Here is a 25,197-nt window from a genome sequence, read left to right as displayed (position 1 = left end):
AAAAAGAGAAAACCATGAGAGGTGGAGATCTTGAAGAACATGATGCCACAGCGCGACGAAGACTCACCGTTCCCCACCAGAGGGCGTCAGCATAGGTGGCAAACTGCTTGTTAAACTCCTTCTCCACCAAGTAAACCAGGAACGAGGAGAAGATCAGAACCAGAAACCCAATGTACCAGGCTGTCACCAGTTCCTGTATAGGCAGAGCATAGAGTGTGCCAGAAACCCATCAGTGTGAAGAACAGTAACACGGAACGGAAGAGGAAAATCAGAAGACAAAGTGCCCGTTTCGCAGAGATCAGGCAGCGGGTTGCAGCCCACAATCTGTCTGCTAAATGGCGGGTGACGGAGGGCTGAGGAAGAGTGTGATTGGGCCAGAGATGGTGGAGGGATCCGACGTATCCGACCCTTCCTCTCTCAGGAGGCCTCCCAGGTGCTTGTCCAGTCTCTTGTCATTTCAAGGCTCGACTACTGCAACTCTCTCCTGGCTGGTCTTCCTCTGCAGGCCATCAGGCCCTTGCAACTGATCCAGAATGCAGCAGCAAGGCTTGTCTTCAATCTACCCAAGTTCACTCATGTCACTCCACTGCTGCGCTCCCTTCACTGGCTTCCCGTGGCTGCTCGCATACAGTTTAAAATTCTGATGCTTGCCTACAAAGCCAAAAATGGACCAGCTCCTTCATACCTTATGGCAATGGTCAAGAGTCGATCCGCACCTCGAGCCCTTCGCGCTTCAAGTACGGCTCGGCTTGACCCACCATCCCTCAAGATTCATGGAAGACACGCGACAAGATGCTTCTCTGTTCTGGCTCCCAAATGGTGGAACGAACTTCCACTGGCTATCCGAACAGCGAACTCTCTCACGGTTTTCAAACGCAGACTGAAGACCCATCTCTTTGTAAAGCACTTATAAGCACTAATCTACTGAAGTATTGGTTTAAATCGTAATTGCACTTTATCTCTGGGAACACTTGCTAATGTAGTCTTGTAGGTATTTCAGTCTTGCTAGGTAGTGCTCTATGTCTAATCTTATAGTTTGTTGTCTTCTTTCTAGGTATCAGCACTGGCAGCTGTTTATGGCAGTGCTTGAGCTTGAGTAGTTTGGACTTAAACCTGTTTATACTAGATAGAGATGCATATTCTGACCAAACACTTAGCACTTTTGTAAGTCGCTCTAGATAAGAGCGTCTGCTAAATGCCATAAATGTAAATGTAAATGTAAATGAGGGACCTGCCGAGGATGGATAGGACCACGCACGCAGCACAGCGGGACCGGGCCTGGCACACATTCACCGTCGGCCGGGGTTTTTGGACTGTGTCTTGCCTTTGTGCTGTTTCGCTTTATGGCACAATGCAGACGGAGTATTATTTGAGTCCTAACACCCGATTATTTCACCCGCTATTTGCTGACTCAGTGGGCTATCAGGAAATACTTTGGTGTGCGTGTTTACTGTGAAAGTTCAGGGTGCAGTATTTGTTGTTCTTGTTCCATTGCAGTTAGGGTAAACGCATTTGGACGCAATCCCAAGAGCTGTTTGCACGTCGCTGAGTTCTTGGTCTTAAACAAAACCCGTAGGCTCATAATAGCTAATCCATGTCATTACTCTGAATAAAACCCAAACCGTTCACCTTGCTGTGAGCGTAGACCACAGATCCCAGCAGCTTCCAGGTTCCTCCCCGTCTGTCCATACGCACCATCCGCAGGATCTGCAGGAACCGGAGGCTGCGCAGGGCAGACGTGGCGAAGATGTTGCCCTGGCTGCCGGCTGACACCACGGCGATGGAGGCGATGAGCACGATGATGTCTGTGACGTGGAGAAATACACGTGTCACGTCTCGCGCACACGCACACCCCAGTGGCGTGAGACCCAGTTCGTCTGCTCGACTGCGAGATTGGAGCCATAGCCGAGTCAGCACGAAATTGATCAACCCCGGAACCTTGGAAGCCTGAAACCTTCTACAACCAGAGCCCTTCCACGAGATCTCACTCCGCTGAAAAAGTGTGTCTGTGTCAGTCATCACTCACCACAGGGTTTACTCGAAAAACAAACCTCCCCTGGAGTGTAGGCCTCATCCATGATGAGCAACACTCTGAATCTTCCTATTGTATTTGTCTTGTTCTGTTTTGACAAGGCAACCAGAGGCAACCGGCAAGCAGCATATCCCTGCTCCAGCACCTGGGAAACCACTGCCAGGGCTGCTTTGGAAAACAGGCAGTGTGCGGCGGGGAAATAACTCGATGGCTATTTCACATGTCTGTCATCTCTCTCTCTCTCTCTCTCTCTCTCTCTCTCTCTCTCTCTCTCTCTCTCTCTCTCTCTCTCTCTCACACACACACACACACACACACACACACACACACACACACACACACACACACCAGAGGCGAAGCGAGAGGCCAGTATAGGAGAGTAAAGCCACATCCTCTCAGAGAAGCAAATTCCGGTCTCACATCCAGCCCACAGCCGCCTGCCTGGGACAATATTGTTCTTTGCTCAAATCACACAAGTCTTATTTTCTTCCAGACCATGGCGCACGAGAACTTCAAACGAGGGGAAAAAAAACAGAGACAAGAAAATGGATGCATTTCAGTTTTTTTTCTGTTAATCACTGTTATAAGGTTTATGATGTTGAAACACAGCGACTAAAGCAAATTAAAAAACATGCACTGCTATGACAACAGGACCATAAATAGTGTTACGATGAATGTGAGTGAAACAGAAGGAAAGCTTATGAGGTCCTGGCGTGAATTTCCCACCAGAGTGATATCTCACTCTCCTCACTCTCCTCACCCTCCTCACTGTCCTCAGCCTCTGTGTGGCCCCTTTACATCTCTGTATGACTTATCCCTCAAAAATGCTCTTCTCTGCACCGACGGTACCTCCTGTCAGTCTGTGCCCAGCCCAGAGGAATATCAGGCTAAGGTTCCTCGCGGTTCCTTCTCCTACACAACCTGCTCTCATTTTTTACCCGTTGGGGCAGCAAGCTCCGTCAACACAGCCCGTCAGGGAATGAAAAAGTAACACATGCTCAGAGGTCATGAACTTACAGAAGCTTCATAACAAGTCTGGAAAGAGTGAGGAAAGAGTGTGTTGACACAGCGGCCATGGTGTTTAATGTGTTTACACAACTCTGTGAGCTGGATGAATGAGAAAAGGACTGGTTAATTAGCATGTATGGGTCACTGGGCTTGTTTAAGGGCCTGAGGGGGTGTGTCTTGTGAAGGTGCACGCACTAATGAGGTTCAAATGAGCATTCTGAATAAATTGGCCTTGATGTTTTGTTAGTCATAACACCTTCTTGGTCAACTAGCTTACTGCTAATACGTTGAAGAAGCTTTTGTTTCTGCTTCTTAATGAATGATGCTGAAGGCATATAATTTAGGTTAAGCGCACACACACACACACACCAAGAACCACTCCCAGGCAGGAGATTCTCACCTATAACACAGAATGGCTTTCTGGCAAAGCGTAGTCGACCCTGCCATCCTCTGTAGCGACAGCAACATCCAGCAGACCAGATGCGGATGATGTACTCCAGACCAAACACAACGATCATGACGAACTCCTGCAGATTGCAACACACAGCAAATAGCATATCACTCATTAACAACATTATTCGCTAACACGGTGCTGCATTGGCCAATTAGGCTTCATGGTATTTGTCCCATTTAAGCAAGTGAAGTTAACCTTTATTTTCCCACCTACTGCAGCATGTATGGTGACCGTGAAGTTTTAATCACCAGTAAACCTTGGCAAAGAAATGTGATAACTGTGCATTATGCTCTTTAAAACAATAGGCCGTGCAATTATTCCCAGAGTGGCAAATCAAAACGCTAACACTGTATCTTATTTTTAAATTCCTTACATACTTTATGAAATAATTTCTCCATTTTAAAACACCCATTGAATCCATATTTCACACACTTTTTAAAACTACAGCCATTGTAAAGCAAAATGAGATCATTAAACTATGATAATTACAGTATGGAGTTCCCAGTTCTTAGCACGCAGCTTCCCGTCCTCTAGTATCCAATTCTAGGGTTTGAAATGTCTACATTTTCCACTTAGACATTAAATCACCTTGTGACAGTGCCTCTATATTCTAAGAGTGTTGAGACATTTTTTTTTTCTCAAAGTTTTTCACAGCTCACAGTGTCCGAGAAACCCAGAACGGTGCGCTAAAGTGCAGCGGGGGTGTGGTGGTGTGCGGGCGTGGCAAAGCCGGCACGACTGCCGTGCACTGCAGGGCGGGAGCGCCTTGCCAAAAAGGCCTGAATGTGCAGTTCCAGCTGGGTCTGCCTGCTCCGTGCACCGCAGGCTCCAGTAATAGTGTCTAGTTAGCGTAATTACCCCTGCAGCTCATTCATCAGTGCCAGCTGCTGGCCCTGCTAATTGCACCGTTTGATAAAGTCCAACGGGACTGAGTGGGCCTCTAGGCAGATTAAAACATCTGTCAGTAGGGCGTATTATGGCCCAGCTCATGATGCTGTGCTGTAGCAGGTCTCTCCAGAAGATAACGTTCTTCCTGGTGTCAATGGCCACATCAAACATGCACTTCCTGACCCTTACAAGTTATCAGTTATTCATATTTCTTACAACACTATTTTAAAATCTGTTTGGCTTCAAAGGTAAAGAGTACAGCAGTATTAGATTTATTAGTGTTGTTCAATACACATTTCCAAACACACATACCCTTTAAAATACTATTTTCCTTCTGTAATGTATGCAAGAGGTTGTTATAGTGTATTTACAGGTTCTGCATTGCTATACTGAGTCTGGTACACTACTTTGAGATTGTGTGTAGCTCATCTCTATGGGATTCCCCTGAAATTATATGACAACTTAGCAGGGTCCATGCCCTGTCATGACACCGTGTGTTTGCTCACAGCTCTGTGTCCTACTGAGTGCACTGAGGAGTTCATGTTTTCCCATCAGCGGGAGAGGAGCCACCTTTGACCTCAGGTGAGGACTGAGCTTGTGAGGTATGGTCAGGAGAACCTCACAGCGGGACACGTCAGCTGACGCAGCAACCCAACAGAGACACCATGGACACGGCATAGACATTCACGATCTGAGAAGATTGTGCTCACTCATGAAACAATACAAAGAGGAAATCTAGCCCAAACAAACAAAAGCTGGATCAAATAGCAAAGCTATATGCACTATGGGCAAAGACCATGAAGGGTCTTGGAACATTAGATTAAAAAAATCTAATGAGAGACATGCGAGACTTTGAGAGACATATGAGACTTTGCTTTGAGCCTGTGCTTGAATGACCTCCTGAACTGTCTCTAACGGTTGTTTTGAGTGTGACGAGGTGGAGAGTGTGTGCCGTTCTCACCAGTATGAACAGGCAGTGGTTGGACACGTCCGTGTGGGCTGGGATGGTGGAGAACACAGACAGGACCAGACAGCCAAACACCAGGATGAAACTGCCGGGAATCAAACACAAAAACACAAAAACAAAACACTTTTACTCTTCCATAACAATGACACGTGTGTGAACGTGAGCTGTCCACCTCCAGGAAGACTACCGGTCATCATCAACCAAGCTCCAACAGCAGCATGACACCTGCGAACGAGCCTGCATCAGTTATCAGACGCCTTCTCTTTTGGAAGTGCTGACGGAGGCCTGCCAGCCATCAGAGCAGCTGAGCTGCGTGTCGTGTCTGAGAGGGAGAGGAGGCTGCTGGAAACATGGTGCCCTCTACGCTCACTACCCCATCTCCCTCAAGCCCAGTGGCTTCTTTTTTAATAAACTAACAGCAGTGCCTGGCCAGCTCAGATAAGAGCAGGGGCAAACAACGCGGCACACATCACGCACGCACACACACAACACACACACACACACACACACGGGTGCGCGTACGTACACACACACACACACACACACACACACACACACACACACACACACACACACACACACACACACATCAGATAGAGAGTTTCACAAAATAATCCAGACATTTACATACATCTCCTGTTGCTGTGATATTACTGTACCGGTACTACATGTCATCTTAATGTGAGGTTATATGTCAGTTTCGTTACAGTAGAAAAGTATAGTGGTAGTATAGCGACACACTGCTTTGCATTTAAGATTGGACTGGCACATTGCTAAGAATATTCCTCATTATCCTATACCACAAAGATGTGCCCGTTAAGCATATGTGAATACTGAGGTCATTAATCTTCTCTCCATGGTAAAATATATCTGCCATTTTTCTAACCTTAATTTTCCCTAAACAGATGGGTTTCTATTTTGAGTAACAGACCCCACAGAGCATAGACATAATTATGAAAGTCATACAGAGTAAAGAAATAGACTTGACTATCTGTAAATTTAGATCAGCTGCAAGATATAGTGAACTGCAGCAGTATTCTCGCTCTCCTGTGTCTGACTCTTGGGTTGGACCATCTACCTCTCCTGTGTCTGACTCTTGGGTTGGACCATGGACCTCTCCTGTGTCTGACTCTTGGGTTGGACCATGGACCTCTCCTGTGTCTGACTCTTGGGTTGGACCATGGACCTCTCCTGTGTCTGACTCTTGGGTTGGACCATGGACCTCTCCTGTGTCTGACTCTTGGGTTGGACCATGGACCTCTCCTGTGTCTGACTCTTGGGTTGGACCAGGGGCCTCTCAGTTCCCTCCCCTTGCCTTCCTTAATGCACTGACATTGAAGAAATCGAGACCGTGTGTGTGTGTGTGTGTGTGTGTGTGTGAGACGGTGGCATATCAGCAGTGATGCATGCATGTGTGTTAAGAGCTGTCGACATCACGCTGACACCCCTCACCTGTTAGTCTGATCTCCCTCGTTTATCTGCCAATGAGGAAGAGTCTGTCTGGCCTGCACTTCACCCTGAGCGGCGTATGCACAGGTGAGCATGACCACTCTGTTGTATTCACCCTCCGTATCATTCATTCAGCTCTGCACTGGACCAGCAGGCCAGAGGACGGGTGGAGAAGCAGCTCCATGAGTCACCACACCACCGTGCTGGAGCGGTGACGGAGGTCACGGCAGCCTGATGGAGGTCACGGCAGCCTGACGTAGCTCAGTTCATGTGGCAGGTGTTCTAGTGTACACTCGAAACACAGCCTCACACAAACACTGGCGTGTGAGCAGAGACACTGGGCTGATGTGTTTTTCAAGTGGCATATGTAGATGTGCACGAGACGCTGTGTTTGAACACACACACACACACACACGCTCACCCTGCATCTCCCTTAGTCACAGAGAAGTGTCTCACTGTGCTCCGCTAAGCCAGTGAAGAGGAAGAAGAGGAAGAAGAGGAAAAAGAGGAAGGAAGAGGGCTTCGCTTCTCTGCTCTTGATCCAGCAGTGTGTGTGTGTGTTTCACCCAGGCCTGTCTGTGCATCTGGCTCCTGGAACCCACAACCTACCATGTAGGAGCCTGTGGGTGGGACTGAAAGTTGGGGGTCGGGTGGGGTTACTATAGTGCTAGTGAATGTATCAGTCTTCAGAGGGCTATTATCTGTAATGTGCCTGAAGCAGAGCACTGAGAATCCTTCCATCTGTTTAATGAGTGAGTGTGTGTGTGTGTGTGTGTGTGTGTGTGTGTGTGTGTGTGTGTGTGTGTGTGTGTGTGTGTGTGGTTGTGCATGTGTGAAAGACAGGATATGCTATACATGGAGTCTTGGAGACATGTGGGAATCTTTAAACTCAGGTCAAGCAATAATGATTCTCCTTGGGTGTGGATCTAAATTAGCCCACATTTCCCTCTGGGATTGGACAACCACCAATGGGCACTACATAGTCACACACGATGCACTAGAGGGCAGTGTTGCAGTCTGTCAAGCTACACACACATACATGCATGCATGCACACACAAATACACACACACACACACACACACACACACACACACACACACACACACACACACACACACACATATATATATATATATATATATATATATATATATATATATATATATATATATATATATATATATATATATATATATATATATATCACATATATACACACACTCACACACATATACACAAAAGCTTGAGCACACATGGCATATGTGAAATGAATCCGATTAAAGTACAAAAAGTGTAAGACTATAAACAACTGGAAAAATACAACATGAAAGTGAAAGAAAAAAACCTGTTCATCTTAGACTCTCTCTTAGCACAGAGGTCTGTCTGTCTTTGCCTCCACGACTAGAGAAATAAAGATAATTCATTTTCCATTGGATTAATATGAAATATTAAGTGAACAAACCAGCGTCCAAAACACAATATGGCCTGAGTTATAACGGCTGCTCTGTGAGTTATTGAATGCCGTGTACAAATAGCCTGCAGACATCTGTCTCTGATTTGGCCTGAGCGCCTAATAGCCCTCTTCTGTTCTGTCAGAGAGGAATGGTTTGGACACTCGCTCCTGTTTTAGTACGACTGGAGCGGCTTGTGTAGCTCATCGCCTCTGGCTCCACGCAGGCCTCAGGTCAGCGGCAAATAACAAGATGGGCTCCGTCCACGTATTCCCACAGGCCTGCAGTCAGCAGTCTAGTAGTAGTGGGTGAGATTGGCGTTTTGTGTGCCGGAGGGGGTGACGAAAGGTCAGCGATAGTTAAATCGGACTGATGGGTGGGAATGAGCGATGAGGACCAGCTGACCTGGGATCAGTGCAGGCACTGCCTTGCTGTAGCCTGCTGCAGGTGAAAACGTTTGCCTACTGTAAAACCAGTTAGAGAGGTACAGCTACAGCATGGCCGTGACACTCTACCTTGAGATAGGACGCTCTATACACGGCGAACCACAAATTCTACAGAATCTTTAGCAGCATTCCAGGGACTTGCCAAAGTTCGCAGACAGATCCTGTGTGATTTTATGGACGTGGGATGACCTCATATTGATATGCTGTCCACTGTAGTCATTTGGGTGCTTCTGCAGCCAGACCACAGACACAGGGGCTACAAATGAATCAAACCCTGATGGTCCATAATCTTACAAATGTGCTGTGAGCAGCTTAAAACCTTTGAACAGTCCACCTAAGAAGCACACACTCACACGCCAGCTGTCCATGAACGGCTCTGCCTGTGTGCTCCTGACCTCCTGTCCGTCACAGCACTAGTGCCACTCCCACTGCTGCTCACCCCATCTCCACCTCAGATACGGCCAATCAGGAGGGAAGGGCACCTTGGTTTAGTTCACCACAACTCAACCAGATCGGCGGTGCGTCAGTGAGCCACGAGGCCGAGAACGGAGCCAACAGTGAGCTCTTCACAGCCAGAGAACAAGGAATTCTGGGAACTCTGCTGGACCTCAAAACATGCTCATTTCATCCTGATTGTGTACAAGTTCTCAAGTTAAAGCATAAAAAAGGGAAAATAAAAGAGACAGAAAAAGAGTATATGGATTTAATGACTATGTGGAAGTGCAGGCATGTGCAGCAGTGTGTGTGTGTGTGTGTGTGTGTGTGTGTGTGTGTGTGTGTGTGTGTGTGTGTGTGTGTGTGTGTGTGTGTGTGTGTGTGTGAGTGTATGTGTGTGTGTGTGTGTGTCTACCAGGTGGGAGGCTTGTCTGAGTCAGAACTTAAAGAGTGTGTGCGGGGTCAGCTACGTGAGAGGTCAGTGTTTTCCACACCCTGCAGCCCACTGTCATTATTGGCTTTCCTTTTTTTCTTTTATGGGCAGGTCATGAACTCCTTTTCAGTTTCTCTCTCTCTCTCTCTCTCTCTCTCTCTCACACACACACACACACACACACACACACACATATATATATATATATATATATATATATATATATATATATATATATATATATATATATATATATATATATATATATGTAAAATATATATACACACACACACATACAGATGTCTACATTCATCTAAACATTCAGGATAAACAGGTGAAGATTAATAATAAAACATCACAGGTTCAGTCAAATGATCAGTAACTTAAGAGCCCTCAGACACACACTAGTAAATTCTTAGGGAATGTCAGAGAAGCTCTTAGCCCTTAGCTTATATATATATATATATAGTATATATCTATATACAATATATATAGTGTGAAAAACTAAAAATGAAATATATATATATATATATATATATATATATATATATATATATATATATATATTATATATATATATATATATATATATATATATAATATCCATTGTCCGCTGAAAGTATCCAAGTGGTCTATATGGATGAGATGATGAGGAGTTGCCTCAGACAGATGGGGATACGGTCGCCATGGAAAGGCACCAATCATGGCAACACAACATCAAAATGTAAGCGCTAGGTGAACTGAAGCCAGGGCGTATCCCACCAGGGACCCAAGATCTCACCAAGTCAAGTGCCTAGTTCAGAATGCAGAGACCGCACGCTGTGAGAGACGCAATCACGGGTCAGGAATCACATACAGGAACACGTGCGATTGAGCTGAACACCCTGAAGTCCAAATAGGAGGAGCCACACAGAATGGGAGAACAATCAGGCTAAGATCTTGTGGGACCTCTGGATCCAGGGAGATGAACAAGTACTGCACACCAACCAGATATAATGCAAGTAGAGAAGGTGCAGAAATCAGCAGCATTAATGGATGTGGCCCAATGATGGAAACATCTAAAGGAAGGGATATGAAAAGTTGGAAAACAGAAGGAACTGAAAGAAGAACAGGAGAAAAAAAGAGGTTAACACCCAAGGGTGTGACAGAAGTGGCGGGGACCCATTGGGTCCATAAGTAAGGGAATGTATACAACAGAATCTCAGGACACAGCAGACGAAGATATCCACATACAGACACAATACCACAGAATTATTGCTTTAAAAAAAAGCAGTGAGAAGACGAAAACGGACTGAATATAAGAGCATGTAAAAGATGAAACTGCTAAACACACGTCAGGCACCGGTGTGCAGCTACTGCTAACCCTAACCTGCCAGGTAACAGAGGTAGTTTGGCTTCTATAGTACAGGTGCTTCAGGTACTGAACACATGATAACTGAATCTCTAAGGCTGTATCAGGCACTGCTATGGCTAGTTGACTCCAGGCCTGTTCTGGGCACTGAGGGTGCTAATGGGAGTGGCAGCTGGACTGATCTGAGCACAGTGCTACAGGTTCAGTGCGTGTAGAGCAGGTGAGCTTGCTCTCCTCCAGCAAGGGAACCAGACGTTTGCTCTGCAGCCCGGTGGCAGCTGCTCCTGTTTATAAACAATGGCCTCTGTTTATACACATGCGCACTGCAACTTAACGGCTCGTCGCACGCTAACAAACCCTGGTGCACATGCAGTCGCACGCTAACAAACCCTGGTGCACGGCCCAGCAGGAAAGCATATGCAGTTGCACGGGCTTGGGCAGCTGTGCCCGAATCTCGTCATTGTGTCATCGTTGCCTGTGATGGTGTCTGGGGCTTTTGCAGCCAGACCTTTTTGCTGAAAACAATCAGCGACAAGTTCCTGTCTTTCCCATTTAACTATAATAAACAACGGGGCCATCCAAACGTAAACACGGAGCCATGAGCATCTGGTCCTGTTGGGCGAAAAACGTGTTTGGGTGAAAGACGGAAAGTTTGCAGACAGCCAGAATCTGACACATCAAACAATAACTAACACTCTCATACAAATATACTTTAGACATCAACACAGCATTAGGGAAAGGGAATTGTGTTATCCTACAGCTATTTTGGTCGGTGTCAAGTAGAAGTGGTAAGAGAATCAGTATAAAAATAAAACAGGCCTGAGAGGACCTTCTTATCGTGACCGCATGGAGTGTGTGTACAATTCAGAGGATGAACACAGAATATTCAAAGACAGCCCATACGCACAACTTCAGATGCCCCGTTAACAGCTGCCATGGTGAGAAACAGTCTGATCTGTGTCCACTGGCAACTGTAGACACTTGGTGAAAACAGAGAGAGTGGGGAGAGTGAGGAGAGTGAGGAGAGTGAGGAGAGTGAGGAGTGAGGAGCGTGAGGAGAGTTTGGAAAGTGGGAAGAGTGTGGAGAGTGTGGAGAGTGAGGAGTGGGGCGAGTGAGGAGAGTGTGGTGAGTGGAGAGAGTGTGGAGAGTGTGGAGAGTGAGGAGTGTGGAGAGTGTGGAGAGTGAGGAGTGTGGAGAGTGGGGAGAGTGAGGTGAGTGGGGAGAGTGAGGAGAGTGTGGAGAGTGGGGAGAGTGTGGTGAGTGTGGAGAGTGTGGAGTGAGGAGAGTGGGGAGAGTGTGGTGAGTGTGGAGAGTGTGGAGTGAGGAGAGTGGGGAGAGTGGGGAGAGTGTGGTGAGTGAGGAGTGGGGAGAGTGGGGAGAGTGTGGTGAGTGAGGAGTGGGGAGAGTGGGGAGAGTGTGGTGAGTGAGGAGTGGGGAGAGTGGGGAGAGTGTGGTGAGTGTGGAGTGGGGAGAGTGGGGAGAGTGGGGAGAGTGTGGTGAGTGTGGAGTGGGGCGAGTGAGGAGAGTGAGAAGTGGGGAGAGTGTGGAGAGTGAGGAGTGGGGCGAGTGAGGAGAGTGAGGAGTGGGGAGAGTGGGGAGAGTGTGGAGTGAGGAGAGTGGGGAGAGTGTGGAGAGTGAGGAGTGTGGAGAGTGGGGAGAGTGTGGAGTGAGGAGAGTGAGGAGAGTGTGGAGAGTCATCTTTCAGCATGACAACAGAGTGATCAAGTGTTACCCACTATAAACGAACATGTGTTGCCTTCTGACTGTGCAGGATCTGAGTTTTACCACATAATGAAACTGTGTGAAAAATAAGACTGTAAAAAATATGCTGTAAAAAAAGCACCACCAGTTTTCAGTGCTACTAAATCCCAACAATTTGAAATGAGTCATCTAACATGAAGGCCTGATGTTATCTGATCAGAAATAGAGCTGTCCAGGGTCCTGAAACTGATCACATATTGTCCAGTTATGTTAAATATCTTCATCTCTTATGTCTCCATCATGGCTGAGCATAAGCAATAGGTTTTAATGTTAATTAAAAACCTTGAATTTACTTCCTACAGGAAACGAGTTAGACAAAGGAACACAACTGCACTATTAGAGTATTTGCAGAAATTGTTATTATTGTTGTTGTTATTATTATTAGTTATATTTATATAGCACTTTCCTCAGAACTTTGCAGACAGAAATCAGCTTTATGATGAAATGAAATCACACACACTGATGATGCATGTATTATGTTATGCTCATTATGTGTCAATTCATATTATTTAAGTAATGGAGCTGTATGGGCCTCACTATGACTCCTCCACTGGAGCCGTGTGATGAGCAACATTACACACTAGATATCGCAGAACTGGCGCTCCCTACTATCCGTCTAAATACTTTACAGAGGGAGGCTGTCACAAGCCTTACGCTTTTAGCCAAGTAAAACATTTAAGGAAGAGAAGCCAGCTTCATCTGCACTCCCTCTTCCCCGTGCAAAGAGCATCCATCCCTCTGTGGAGAGCCCCCACCCCTGTGTGAAGAGCCCCCACCCCTCTGTGATGAGCCCCCACCCCTCTGTGAAGAACACATATACCTCTTGAAGGAGCAGTCATCCCTGTGCAATTAGCACTCATCCCACTGTGAAGGCCACTCATCCCTCTGTGAAGGCCACTCATCCCTCTGTGAAGGCCACTCATCCCTCTGTGAAGGCCACTCATCCCACTGTGAAGGCCACTCATCTCTCTGTGAAGGCCACTCATCCCTCTGTGAAGGCCACTCATCCCTCAGTGAAGGCCGCTCATCCCTCTGTGAAGGCCGCACATCCCTCTGTGAAGGCCACTCATCCCTCTGTGAAGGCCACTCATCCCACTGTGGAGGCCACTCATCCCTCTGTGAAGGCCACTCATCCCTCTGTGAAGGCCACTCATCCCTCTGTTAAGGCTATTCATCCCTCAGTGAAGGCCACTCATCCCTCAGTGAAGGCCCCTTATCCCTCTGTGAAGGCCACTCATCCCTCTGTGAAGGCCACTCATCCCTCTGTGAAGGCCACTCATCCCTCAGTGAAGGCCGCTCATCCCTCTGTGAAGGCCACTCATCTCTCTGTGAAGGCCACTCATCCCTCTGTGAAGGCCACTCATCCCTCTGTGAAGGCCACTCATCCCTCTGTGAAGGCCACTCATCCCTCTGTGAAGGCCACTCATCCCTCAGTGAAGGCCACTCATCCCTCAGTGAAGGCCACTCATCCCTCTGTGAAGGCCACTCATCCCTCTGTGAAGGCCACTCATCCCTCTGTGAAGGCCACTCATCCCTCAGTGAAGGCCGCTCATCCCTCTGTGAAGGCCACTCATCCCTCTGTGAAGGCCACTCATCCCTCTGTGAAGGCCACTCATCCCTCAGTGAAGGCCGCTCATCCCTCTGTGAAGGCCACTCATCCCTCAGTGAAGGCCACTCATCCCTCAGTGAAGGCCCCCACCCAGTCAGCTCCAGTGTCGTTGCTTTCCCTCGTCTCTCTGTTTTTCCTGGTTGAACGCGCAGCCTGCGCTGAGTTATCACGCATGGCTCTGGGTCTCAGACTGTCTGGGGGAAGACAGGCAGAAGGCACAGACAGGATGTCCCCCTGCCAAGAGTCTATTAACTAATCCCTGTTTATAAAATCTACTTCAGTATCTTACAAAGCTGATCGGCTAGATAAAACACAGGGTTTTATTTCTAAGCAACTACTTAACAAAACACTGCATAGCCAAGGCCCAACCAAACCACAGGGACTCTTTTGAGCAAAGGTTCACTGGGGTGAATGCAAACACTTATTAAGCTTGTTAGTTTCAGTGCTGATTCGTTCTAATTATCAGCCTCATTAATCAGAAAATCCAACTAATAACGCTGGTTCAAAGTTAGCTTCTTCTGAAGAAATGATGTGAATGATGTATTATGTACTGTTAATGTACTTTTATTTCTACTGATGTCATATAGTCATAATAGATAAGGGCTATTTGGAAAAGATGCCATAATTCCATACATGCAAATGTAATTAAAATGTGGGTTGTTCATTAACCCTAGGGGTGAAAACATGTCTTCAACAACATTCAAGTTTCCCCCTTATTGCCACAGCCATCACATATTGTAAATATTGTTATACCATGTACATAAATGTGTATTTCCGCAATGAATAAATGTTTGTTAGTGGATTTGAGCAGTTCTTGCTTTAAACCCAGTGCCGCTCTAAGATAGCAGGGTTCTTCAGAGCGCACGCCACCTTTCTTGATGATCTTGTTATTGAGAAGGCTCAAGCACCAAGCGCCGGCCTAGCTACTCTGGAATGGAGAGAGAGGTCACGGGCTAAGAGCTTCTCCGACAGTCCCTAAGAATTTACTAGTGTGTGTCTGAGGGCTCTTAAATTACTGATCACTTGACTGAACCTGTGATGTTTTGTTATTAATCTTCACCTCTTTACCCTAAATGTTTAGATGAATGTAGACATCTGTATGTGTGTGTGTGTGTATATATTTTGCATATATATATATATATATATATATATATATATATATATATATATATATATATATATATATATATATATATATATATATATATATATATATATAGTTATGCATATGTATATATCTTTAGATGTGTATAATCAGTATATGTGTATGCCCTGTTTATGCAGGTTGGTTACTTGCCTTGTACAGTATTTACCAAATGCTCCTGCTCTGCTGTATGTTATTCAATTAAAGAGGCAATGAAGCAATGGTGCATGGCTTCCCTTTGGTCATGACAGCGCTTGTGTTCACGTCAGTCTGGGTGTCTGACTAACGCAGCTCTAAAACCATAGTTGTAGTCTTGGCATGTCTCCTTTATTTGTAGCAGAAGGGAGAAATTTGACAAGGTTTGGTGCTTATGTCATCATTATTATGGCTTGTGGCTTCGTAGAGACACTGTTTGGTTTTGAAGTACCAGTATTTTTTCCTTTTCCTTTCTTTCTTTTTCGTGCTGTGGTCTGTGTGAAGAATAATACGGTAGCTCCTAGACAAAACAACTGCTACCATTAAAAACATGCTGGGTTATTTGAGTGGCAAAGGGACAAATAAAATGCTCTTCTGATTTGTTGGGATGGGGTTGGGGTTAGAAAGGGAGAGGGCGAGAAGTGGACTAAAGAGTTAGAGCTGTAATGATTCTTAAGAACAGTCAACATCACCCGCACGTCTGAGGAACCGGGCCAAATTTCCATGATGCAGTGGTGCTTGGCTTTGAAGGTGTGGGCCAGGAATCACTCTCTCTCTCCCTCTCTCTCCTTTTCTCCCTCTCTCTCTCTCTCCTCCCTCTCTCTCCCCTTTCCCTTTTGGGTACCATTAAGGAGAGTGGGAGGAACAGAGGCACAAGCTCTTTTCCATATGATGAGCACAAATCCTGTTCTAACACGATCCAGATCTGGGGAAGCTGGTGAGTTCCAGCGGTTGACAGGCTCCGTAAACGCTGCTGGCATACCGAGAGACAGCAGCAGGTTCTCATCAAACACCAAACGCCTGCTCCCCCCCCCCCCCCCCCCCCCTTCAGTCTCACTCCCTCACTACCACGCCACATGGGCCTGTGCTAACCAGATGTCTGTGCATGTCTGTGCTACCACCACAGCCACCAGGACAGGAGAGACAGACGAAGCACAGGAGGAGATGGACAGAGACGAGACAGAGATGGACAGGGAGAAGGGGAGAGAGGGATTGGTTGGGGTGGACTGTGTGTGTGTGTGTGTGGGGGGGGGGGGGGGTGCAGGTAATAGGAATAGGAAGAAAAAGAAGTGAGAGAGCCAGCAACACTCAGTGATCCATTTCGGCCTCGCAATGTCTATACAGAGATTAAAAACTCAGGCAGGGAGTTTATAAGAACAAGTATAACTCAATAAAAGAGAACAGATGTCTAAGTGGATGGGCTGAAAATGGCTTGGTTCTGTGGGTCAGGGGCCAAGGTGCCGTGCACCCCGGGGCCTCCCGCTACTGCTGCTACTGTGCTGGGAGGAGCCAGTGCCTCTGTACACTGTCACCGCGATGGCCTGGGCCGGCCGGGCCCGGGCGGCAGCTCGGCAGACGGAGGAAAGCAGAGCCGCAGGTTACAGCAGCTCAAATTTTCCCCTCCTCAGCAACCACCCACCCATACAGAGCAGAGGCCACGCAGCCCAGACGAGGCGCAGACGTAACCAGAGCAGCCGGAACCGACCCCTCCCCACTGACTGCCAGGTGACTGGACAGGGATGAAGTGATATATCTGGTGGATAAAGTGCACAGAATGTCTTTGTGTGTGTGTGTGTGTGTGTGTGTGTGTGTGTGTGTGTGTGTGTGTGTCTGCGCAGAAAGAGCCCTGTCCCCATGTACTGTAGCATCTGCAAGGTGTTGGGTTCCTCCAACATAGTGCAAACCCTGCACTTCTCCACACCACACACAGTGTGAAGAATCAGTTTCAAGACTCAAATTTCAGGTCTCCAATACCGGCATCTCAGCATGGCGCCAAAGAGAATGTCATTTGTCCTGTATAAGGCTAAACACGCGTTCTGCTGAGCTTCTTTCTTGTGCCCTCTCTCTCTTCTCTTTGTGGTACGAGCAAGCAGCGCTACTTTTTCAAAGCAGTCCTTGTTCATTTCAGACACTGTCAAGGCTGATTGTCCTAGCTCGGATAGATATATAACGTTTTAATAGGGCAAAAGCAGTGAATAAAGTGTGATTTTGCAGTGCTGTAAAAACCTTGCTGTGGGAGGTCCACTCACAGAACCAAGCACGTATGCAGAACCAGACAGCGGTAAAGACAGGCAAGCAGAGAAGAAGACCGTCTGCCCAGGGACTCACACGACTGTCTAGTGACTGTCTGAAAAGAGGGAATTTGCTCTACCAATATCTTGACCCTCCGTTCCTTTGACAGTGTATGGTGTCAAGCTATGGAAAACCTCTGAGGCCCTCATCAATGGAGCAGTTTGTCTTCTGAGACAAGTCAAAAGAGATTTTTGAAGAGATACAGCAGGATATGCAACTGTTTATGACTCAGAAAAAATAATGCTGAATAATGGACCTTCAACTTTAGATCCAGATCTAATATTTATGTCAACCGCCTTAAGAGAGAGGAGCAATCAGAATGGTTAAACCAGTCATATTCTGTGTGCTTTTGATATGCATACAAGGAACAGAAAATCATAAATTCAAAGGAAAACTACAACCAATAACAGCTAAAATAACCTCCGGGGAAATTGTAACCATTGATACTGTATAGCAGCTAAACAGCAGGATGGTTCTACGACTAAACTATGATCAGTGTAACGAATAACAACACCATTGCAGGAGAGATGTGAGGATGGAATGCCTGTGTGAAGGAGAGGGACCCCACCATGAAGCCGCTGCCAAACGCATCTAGAATACAAGAGAGTTGAAATCCCTCCATTTTTTCATGCAACTTTATTTATTTAGTCATTTTCATAAATTAGTTAATAAAAACTAATCAGCTGAAGAGGTGGGTTTGAAATGTGGCGAGAACACGTCTCCTTCTTCCCCAGACAGATGTAAATTTTCTCCTTTATGAAGGCAGTAAACTCACTCACCCCAGACATTAATGCTATGACAGCCACACCAAGCAATACCTAACTCGCTTTTCCTGGCAGTGATACAGTCTGCTGGGCTCGGTGTGTGTGTGCAAACACACACGGGTGTTCCAGCAGAATGACACCATCACAGCTGGCTGTGTTGGGTCAGACTTCTCTCTCTGTCTCGGACTGGCACAGGAAGAGGGCAGAGAGGGAGAGACAGGCGAGACGTTACTCAGAGAGAGAGAGCACACTGTCAACGGGGGTAGCACTCTCTCAGGAAACAGAGAGAGAGAGAGAGAGAGAGAGAGAGAGAGAGAGAGAGAGAGAGAGAGAGAGAGAGAGAGAGAGAGCGAGAGAGAGAGAGAGAGATTAAAATACACTCAGGAGAGCTACAGAGCTGGGAGATGGGGCCCACACTGACCCAGGCCCAACTCTGAACAGAGGCCTTTAGAAAGAGCCATAAGACACAAACCCTAAGCCTAACCCTAATGCTAACACCTAACCCTTAAAGCACTTTTGCATGCTCCTCTAATTACAGTGGGTGAGGAAGATTTTAGACCTCATCACCCTCTTTCATCCAGCATCAGAGTGAGTCCTTCACACACAATATGCCAACACCATATAAATGTAAAGAACCATCAGGAGGTACTAACATCTAAATGTGTTACCGTGGTGATATGATGACTTAAGTCTCTCAAACTAGGCACGGTGAGGAGGATTTTCCATGCAGCTTTTCTAGTAATAGTGTTTCCACTAGAGACGTAGGGTGACAGTAAAAACACACACTCACACACTCTCATACACACATGCGCACATACACACGTACATGTATACAAACACTTGTATCATCCCTAAGGCCACTGGCTTGTTATGACATTAATGATAATTTGAAGAGAAGCAGATGGACCTAATGTGTCATCCTTGTATTGATGCTGTCCATGTAAGGTTACAGCCCTCTCTGAGCTTACACACACACACACACACACACACACACACACACACACACACACACACACACACACACACACACACATTCACAGAACACAATTTTCTACCCAAAAAATGAAAACAAAATATTAATCATGGCATTTGTGGAAGCGTACAACCCCGCCCCCCCCTTCTGTACTCCACGGAGCGCTAAACGTGTGTGAGTGAGCGCGGCTGAAAGTTCACGAGCGCATGCAGCGAGCCGCATGTGCCGCGGAGGAAACTGAGTCCATTAATGGAGCCCCGATATGTGCAGCCCTGCATGTTATTACATGTGCAATTAGGACATGTGCGCCATAAATCTCCTTTCACCTTCACACCACTTCACATAAAGGTTTACCCAACGAGAGCCCATTAAGTGGCTGTTAAAACCACTCCAGCATGCTCTGTTTTCCATGATAAATCAGCCCTGAGCAGCTGTTTACCGCCCCAGTTACTTCACTGCAAAACAGCTGCATCAAAACGGGCCATCACCCACCCCGCCTCGGGAGGAGGTGTGGTAAACCCCCAGAGGTCTGCTCTGCTCCCTCAGACAGAGCTCCCAGGCCACGACTGCCCCGCACTGCACACGTCAGCACCGGAGTTCCTGCTAACACTCAGGGTCACTATACTCAAGGTTGCTCAAGGTTGGTTTACTCTGGGTTACTCTGCTCCGGTACTTAAGGCTGGTTTACTAAGGGTTACTATACTGCATGGCTGTTAATGCTGGTAGTACTCGGCGTTAAAATACTACTGCTAACATAAACACAGACTCAGCAACATCAAAGCACGGTTGGTCTTAAGAGTTTTACAGCAGGACAGAGGGTTAAAAAAATGAGGAAATGAGTAAGAATAATTTAGAAATTTAATTTAAAAGTTAATTTTAATGAGCCAGCAGGAAGTGGCCTGAATACCCAGCTGCCTTCGTCCTCCCATCTGTATAACTGGGTAGAAAAAAATGCTGACAGCGTGCTAGTAACAAGAAAAGAGGCTGTGTGGAGAAACCCAGTGGATGTACTGTGGGCTTATCCATCACTCCATCTGTCCACACACACACACACACACACACACACACACACACACACACACACACACACACACACACACACACACAGAGAGAGAGAGACAGACACACACAGACGTAGACAGACACACACACACACACACAAGCAGGTCTGCTCCTTCCACTAAGCAGTGCTAGTAATGTGTTCACATGGAGGGTGCATCAGGTGCCAACAGGCGTGTTTGCTCTGCTCCACGGAGGGGCAGGGAAGTGCTGGCTCTGTTGGTTTGGCGTGCGAGCCCCAGCACACACACACGCCCCACCAGACACACAGAGCTGCTTCCTCCTGCCTGTCTGAACCACCCCTCCCACCGCCCCACGCTCACCCCCCGCTGGAGCTGGAGAGAACGCACTCACGCTAACGCACTCACGCTAACGCACTCACGCACCTGCAGCCACTGGGATGGTGTTAGCCAGGGATGCTTCAGGCATGGACTGATGCGTGTCATTTGCAGAATTACGGGGTCATTGATTCTGCACTGACCTGCTCACTGTAGCATCTGCCTTCATTAGTGGTGCAAGGTGTGTGCAGGAGGCAGGGGAGCCCCACACCTCCGAGCACAACAATCTATCAGCTCTCCTTAGCCAGCCCTGATCAATACAGCAGCCAGAGGCCTACAGCAACACAGATACGCTTAAACACGTTGTTAGGGACAGTCTGAGGCTTCAAAGGTGACGGCAGCGGAGTTATCAAACAGTATTTAAAAAGTTCTCGCTGTGTGAGGGAACAAGTGACCAAAAAAATGATCATCATTCCATGTGTGTATGTCTGTATGTCCATGTCTGTGTTTTCACCAACTAGATGGAGGGTCCGTTAACCTTTGCTCTTAATCTACAGTGTTTGTTTATATTCAGTGTAGGTAGCAGGTTTAATGATGTAAAATAAACAGCTCCGCCTGCCTCATTATGTTATACTGCCATAGCTTCACTCTAATTGAGAGAGAGAGACAGACGGATGGAGAAAGAGAGAGAGAGAAAGAGATACCAAGTGAGAGAGAGAGAGGATCAGTTCATCATCAATAAGGGTAGATATTACCGTTAACAACAAACAGGAGGCCGTTATGCAACCACAATAAGAGCACCGTGCCATGCGCAGAATTGCTTAACGCTTGTTCACAGTCAGAGGCAGGCGCAGAAGAGCCTTCTGGACAGCTGCGTGTGCACATGAGAGATGAGGGGCTCAGGGAAGGGAGAGAGGGAGGTGGGGCCAGAGAGAGGCGGGGTGACATGGAGGCAGGGTGAGAGAGAGGCGGGGCCAGAGAGAGGCGGGGTGACATGGAGGCAGGGTGAGAGAGAGGTGGGGCCAGAGAGAGGCGGGGTGACATGGAGGCAGGGTGAGAGAGAGGCGGGGCCAGAGAGAGGCGGGGTGACATGGAGGCAGGGTGAGAGAGAGGCGGGGCCAGAGAGAGGCGGGGTGACATGGAGGCAGGGTGAGAGAGAGGCGGGGCCAGAGAGAGGCGGGGTGACATGGAGGCAGGGTGAGAGAGAGGCGGGGCCAGAGAGAGGCGGGGTGACATGGAGGCAGGGTGAGAGAGAGGCGGGGCCAGAGAGAGGCAGGGTGACATGGAGGCAGAGTGAGAGAGAGGCGGGGTGAGAGAGAGGCGGGGTGAGTGAGAGGTGGGGTGAGAGGGAGGTGGAGCCAGAGAGAGGCAGGGTGAGAGAGAGGCGGGGCCAGAGAGAGGCGGGGCGACATGGAGGCAGGGTGAGAGAGAGGCGGGGCGAGAGGGAGGCGGGGAGGACCTATGGGGATGGATGGGGAACGATACAACTGGAAAATACAACAGCAAGAACAGGAACAAAGAAGGGAGAAGAAAAAACAAAAGATATATTAAGACAATCAGGGCGGACTGGATGAAGTCAGGCATGGTCTGCCTCAGGGAACAAAACGCACGGCAGAATGCTACATCGCTTTTGCTGCTGGGCTAAAAGCCAAAGCTTTTGTCTCAAGACTCTTTCAAAGTAGCCTGCAGAACACCAAAGTGACAGCAAATCTCCAGAGAGCCCAGTGACGAGCCCCTCCCACACTGGCCCTCAGCCTGGGTGCACCAGCTGTGCTCAAACGCACACACAGCCAAATCACCCAGGATCAGGTAACACCTCAAGGGTTCTACCTCTGTGATGCAACCACAGCAATCCATGCAAAGACACCAGGGTGAAGATGTAGATGTGTCCACGGTGTGTACATCAACACAGGAGCAAGCGCATTATAAATAGGTGGTTGTGGTGATTAATTAGCCAATCAAATTAATTGCCTCATGCCTCTTTAACCATTGCACATCATCTAAGGTTATTTAATGCAGCGTAGCTTATTTTCACACAGCTCTGGTTATTTCGTTCATGAGGTTTGTGGACTTCAGCGCCCCCCTTATTGATATTGCATGCAGCCGACCGTCAAACAGGTTGAGCTAAGGGGACAAAGGAAAAAGATCAAATGAGCTACAGTGAGTTTAGTCCTGATCCTCAGGCTTCCTACTGCAATGTCTCTTATTCTTATTTTTGCTTATAATACAAGAAAAAAAGGTGATATTTTGGCCGCTATTTTACTGCCTATTTACTTTGGGAACCCTCTTTCTACAGTCCTTGTAAAATGGGACATAGTCCAACCTGCACTAATATCAGTTTTTAGTTGCTGGAGCAGGAAGCACACTTATGGCTGCATATCAGATGAATGCGTGATGTAATTAGCACAGAAGCTGGTATCTGCACTGAGGGGGGGGGGTATCAGCACGGCTCCTACAGGGTGCTGACTCAAGACCGGTTCCCTCCATTCATTACCCAGGAAATGGGAAATAAAACATACATGGTGGGTGGATGGAGGAAAAATATAGCATCTCTTTTCGTTCGTTTGCAAGGTGGGAGGGTCTCTCTGTATTTCTGAGAGTTTTATTGGTGGGACTGTAAAAGAATACGTCCCAGTAGTGCTGACTGGAGCTTTTATTCGCTGATCTCCACACCGGCAATCCTTTCTCAGCCCCCAAAATAGCAGCAGAGTCATTCATCATCCAGGAACAGAGGGGCTCCATCTTCAGCTCCATCTTCTGCGCACCACCCCGTGCAGACTATATTTGGGAAGGGGAGGAAGGTTGTGGAGGAAGCCTCTGGATTGTGCTGAAGAGCAAAGCACACTGGGATGCTCCTCTGTGTGTACTGTGTTCAACGAAAAACCTGACTCCAAAAAAACCTTGAACCTTGAAATATGTACTGGGAGAACAGGCCTCAATATGCCTAAAGAACAAAACACTATACTTCCATAAGGCTCAGTATGTTTGAAGAGAATTTACATTTGATGTTAAGATATTACAAGGTTTTGAAAAAAATCAGGTTTTTTAAACAGATTCTGAATGTTACTCGAGTGCTTTCAGTGACAGAAACCTCAGTGCTGGGTGACTAAATAAATATAAAAAAATTACAGCACTTACAAAGCATACAGCATCTGATACAGGCAGGTTACACCATGCCTGGTGTGGGAGGAGTGTACTTCTCTAAGAGTCGTGTACGTACATGTCTATTCCAAGGTCTTACTCCCTACAATGTACATGAATAGGGCCAGCAAGTCAAAGAACTTGGACAGGAAAAAGAAAGACAAGCAAACATGGGTGAATGTTTGCATCCCTTTTATTTGGCTAGAAAATGCTCAGGGCTGAGAACGAAAAAGGGTTTTATCTAGTGCGACCATGAACTGAAAGTGTGTGTGGTCTTGAAGAGGCTTTGATTGGTGCTGAGTGGAAGCAAGACGTGGAAGATGCTTGGCATCAATCATTAGTCTGGTGGAGGAGTTCAAAAACACCCCGAGATTCATCCTCAGTGCAGCGAGATCGGCTCTAATAGCTGCAAGGCAAAATACAGAGAGGTTTCAGCTGACTGGACTACTCCCAGATATGGAGTGGAGGGTTGAGAACATCTAGAGAGACAGTTAACCACAAAGACAGACGTGGATATGTGACATTTAGCGCTGGGTTCAACCTTATACCTACTCTGCCTGGTCATGGAAGCTCTCTACAGATTAAATGAGGAACGCGCAAGCTCTGGATGATCTGAATCTTCCATTGTTTCTGATGTTGCTTTAACGGCAAGCGGTGCTGCAGCCCATAAAACAGTGCACAGTGGGTCTGGCACCAGCCCGACCAAGGACGGGAGAATGTGGAGAATCCACAGATGAGAGTCAGAGTCAATGAGAGCGAGACAGAGCAAAACACGCAAAATACAGAAATGACAACCACTTGTCACGGCAGTTTAAAAGCAAATCAAATGAACAACTTGAGGGAAATAAGAGCCTTTCAAGCATTCCGGCGGCTCCATCCTGCAGTACAAACACAGATGAGAGTAATTGGCGAACGTTGCTCTGATTTTCTGAGCCATCTGATTGGTGAGTAAGGAGGGGTTGTCTGTAGGGACTGTGGAACATATTTGGATATGACTGTAGCTCCTCTGAGAGGAAAGGGTGGCAGGAACATGGATGAGGAAGGGGAGGTGGATCGCAGGGTCCTGATCAAACGCATTTTTCCGCTTCAGAGGGTGTCCTTTGATGCTGAACACTCCGATAAACACACGCAGGCTTATTGGAAGGAAAACGTTATTCTAGCTGATTAAGCCCTGATTTAGATCGATATTAGCCATGTTGTGGCAATTACCAGCCCCGTGGGTCACTGCAACAAGAATGCATTCCGTGTTTACAGTAACATCATAGTCTGTGTCTCATGGCGCAC

General features: G+C 47.2%; 1 protein-coding gene across 3 annotated transcripts in view; it reads right to left on the bottom strand.

Moving 5' to 3' along the window:
* kcnq5a (potassium voltage-gated channel, KQT-like subfamily, member 5a) overlaps positions 1-25,197 on the bottom strand; it is an 84,689-nt gene that overhangs the window by 15,849 nt on the left and 43,643 nt on the right. For all 3 annotated transcript variants that reach the window (XM_076975144.1, XM_076975142.1, XM_076975143.1), the window contains exons 2-5: positions 5,344-5,434; positions 3,441-3,567; positions 1,630-1,805; positions 68-193 (exon numbers count right to left, since the gene is read on the bottom strand). In XM_076975144.1, the coding sequence (XP_076831259.1) occupies positions 68-193; positions 1,630-1,805; positions 3,441-3,567; positions 5,344-5,434 (520 nt within the window). The remainder of the gene's footprint in view (positions 1-67; positions 194-1,629; positions 1,806-3,440; positions 3,568-5,343; positions 5,435-25,197) is intronic.

The sequence above is a fragment of the Brachyhypopomus gauderio genome, chromosome 15 (genome assembly GCF_052324685.1).
Source record: "Brachyhypopomus gauderio isolate BG-103 chromosome 15, BGAUD_0.2, whole genome shotgun sequence".
Lineage (NCBI taxonomy): Eukaryota > Metazoa > Chordata > Actinopteri > Gymnotiformes > Hypopomidae > Brachyhypopomus > Brachyhypopomus gauderio.
This window is presented reverse-complemented; position numbering and strand designations above follow the sequence as displayed.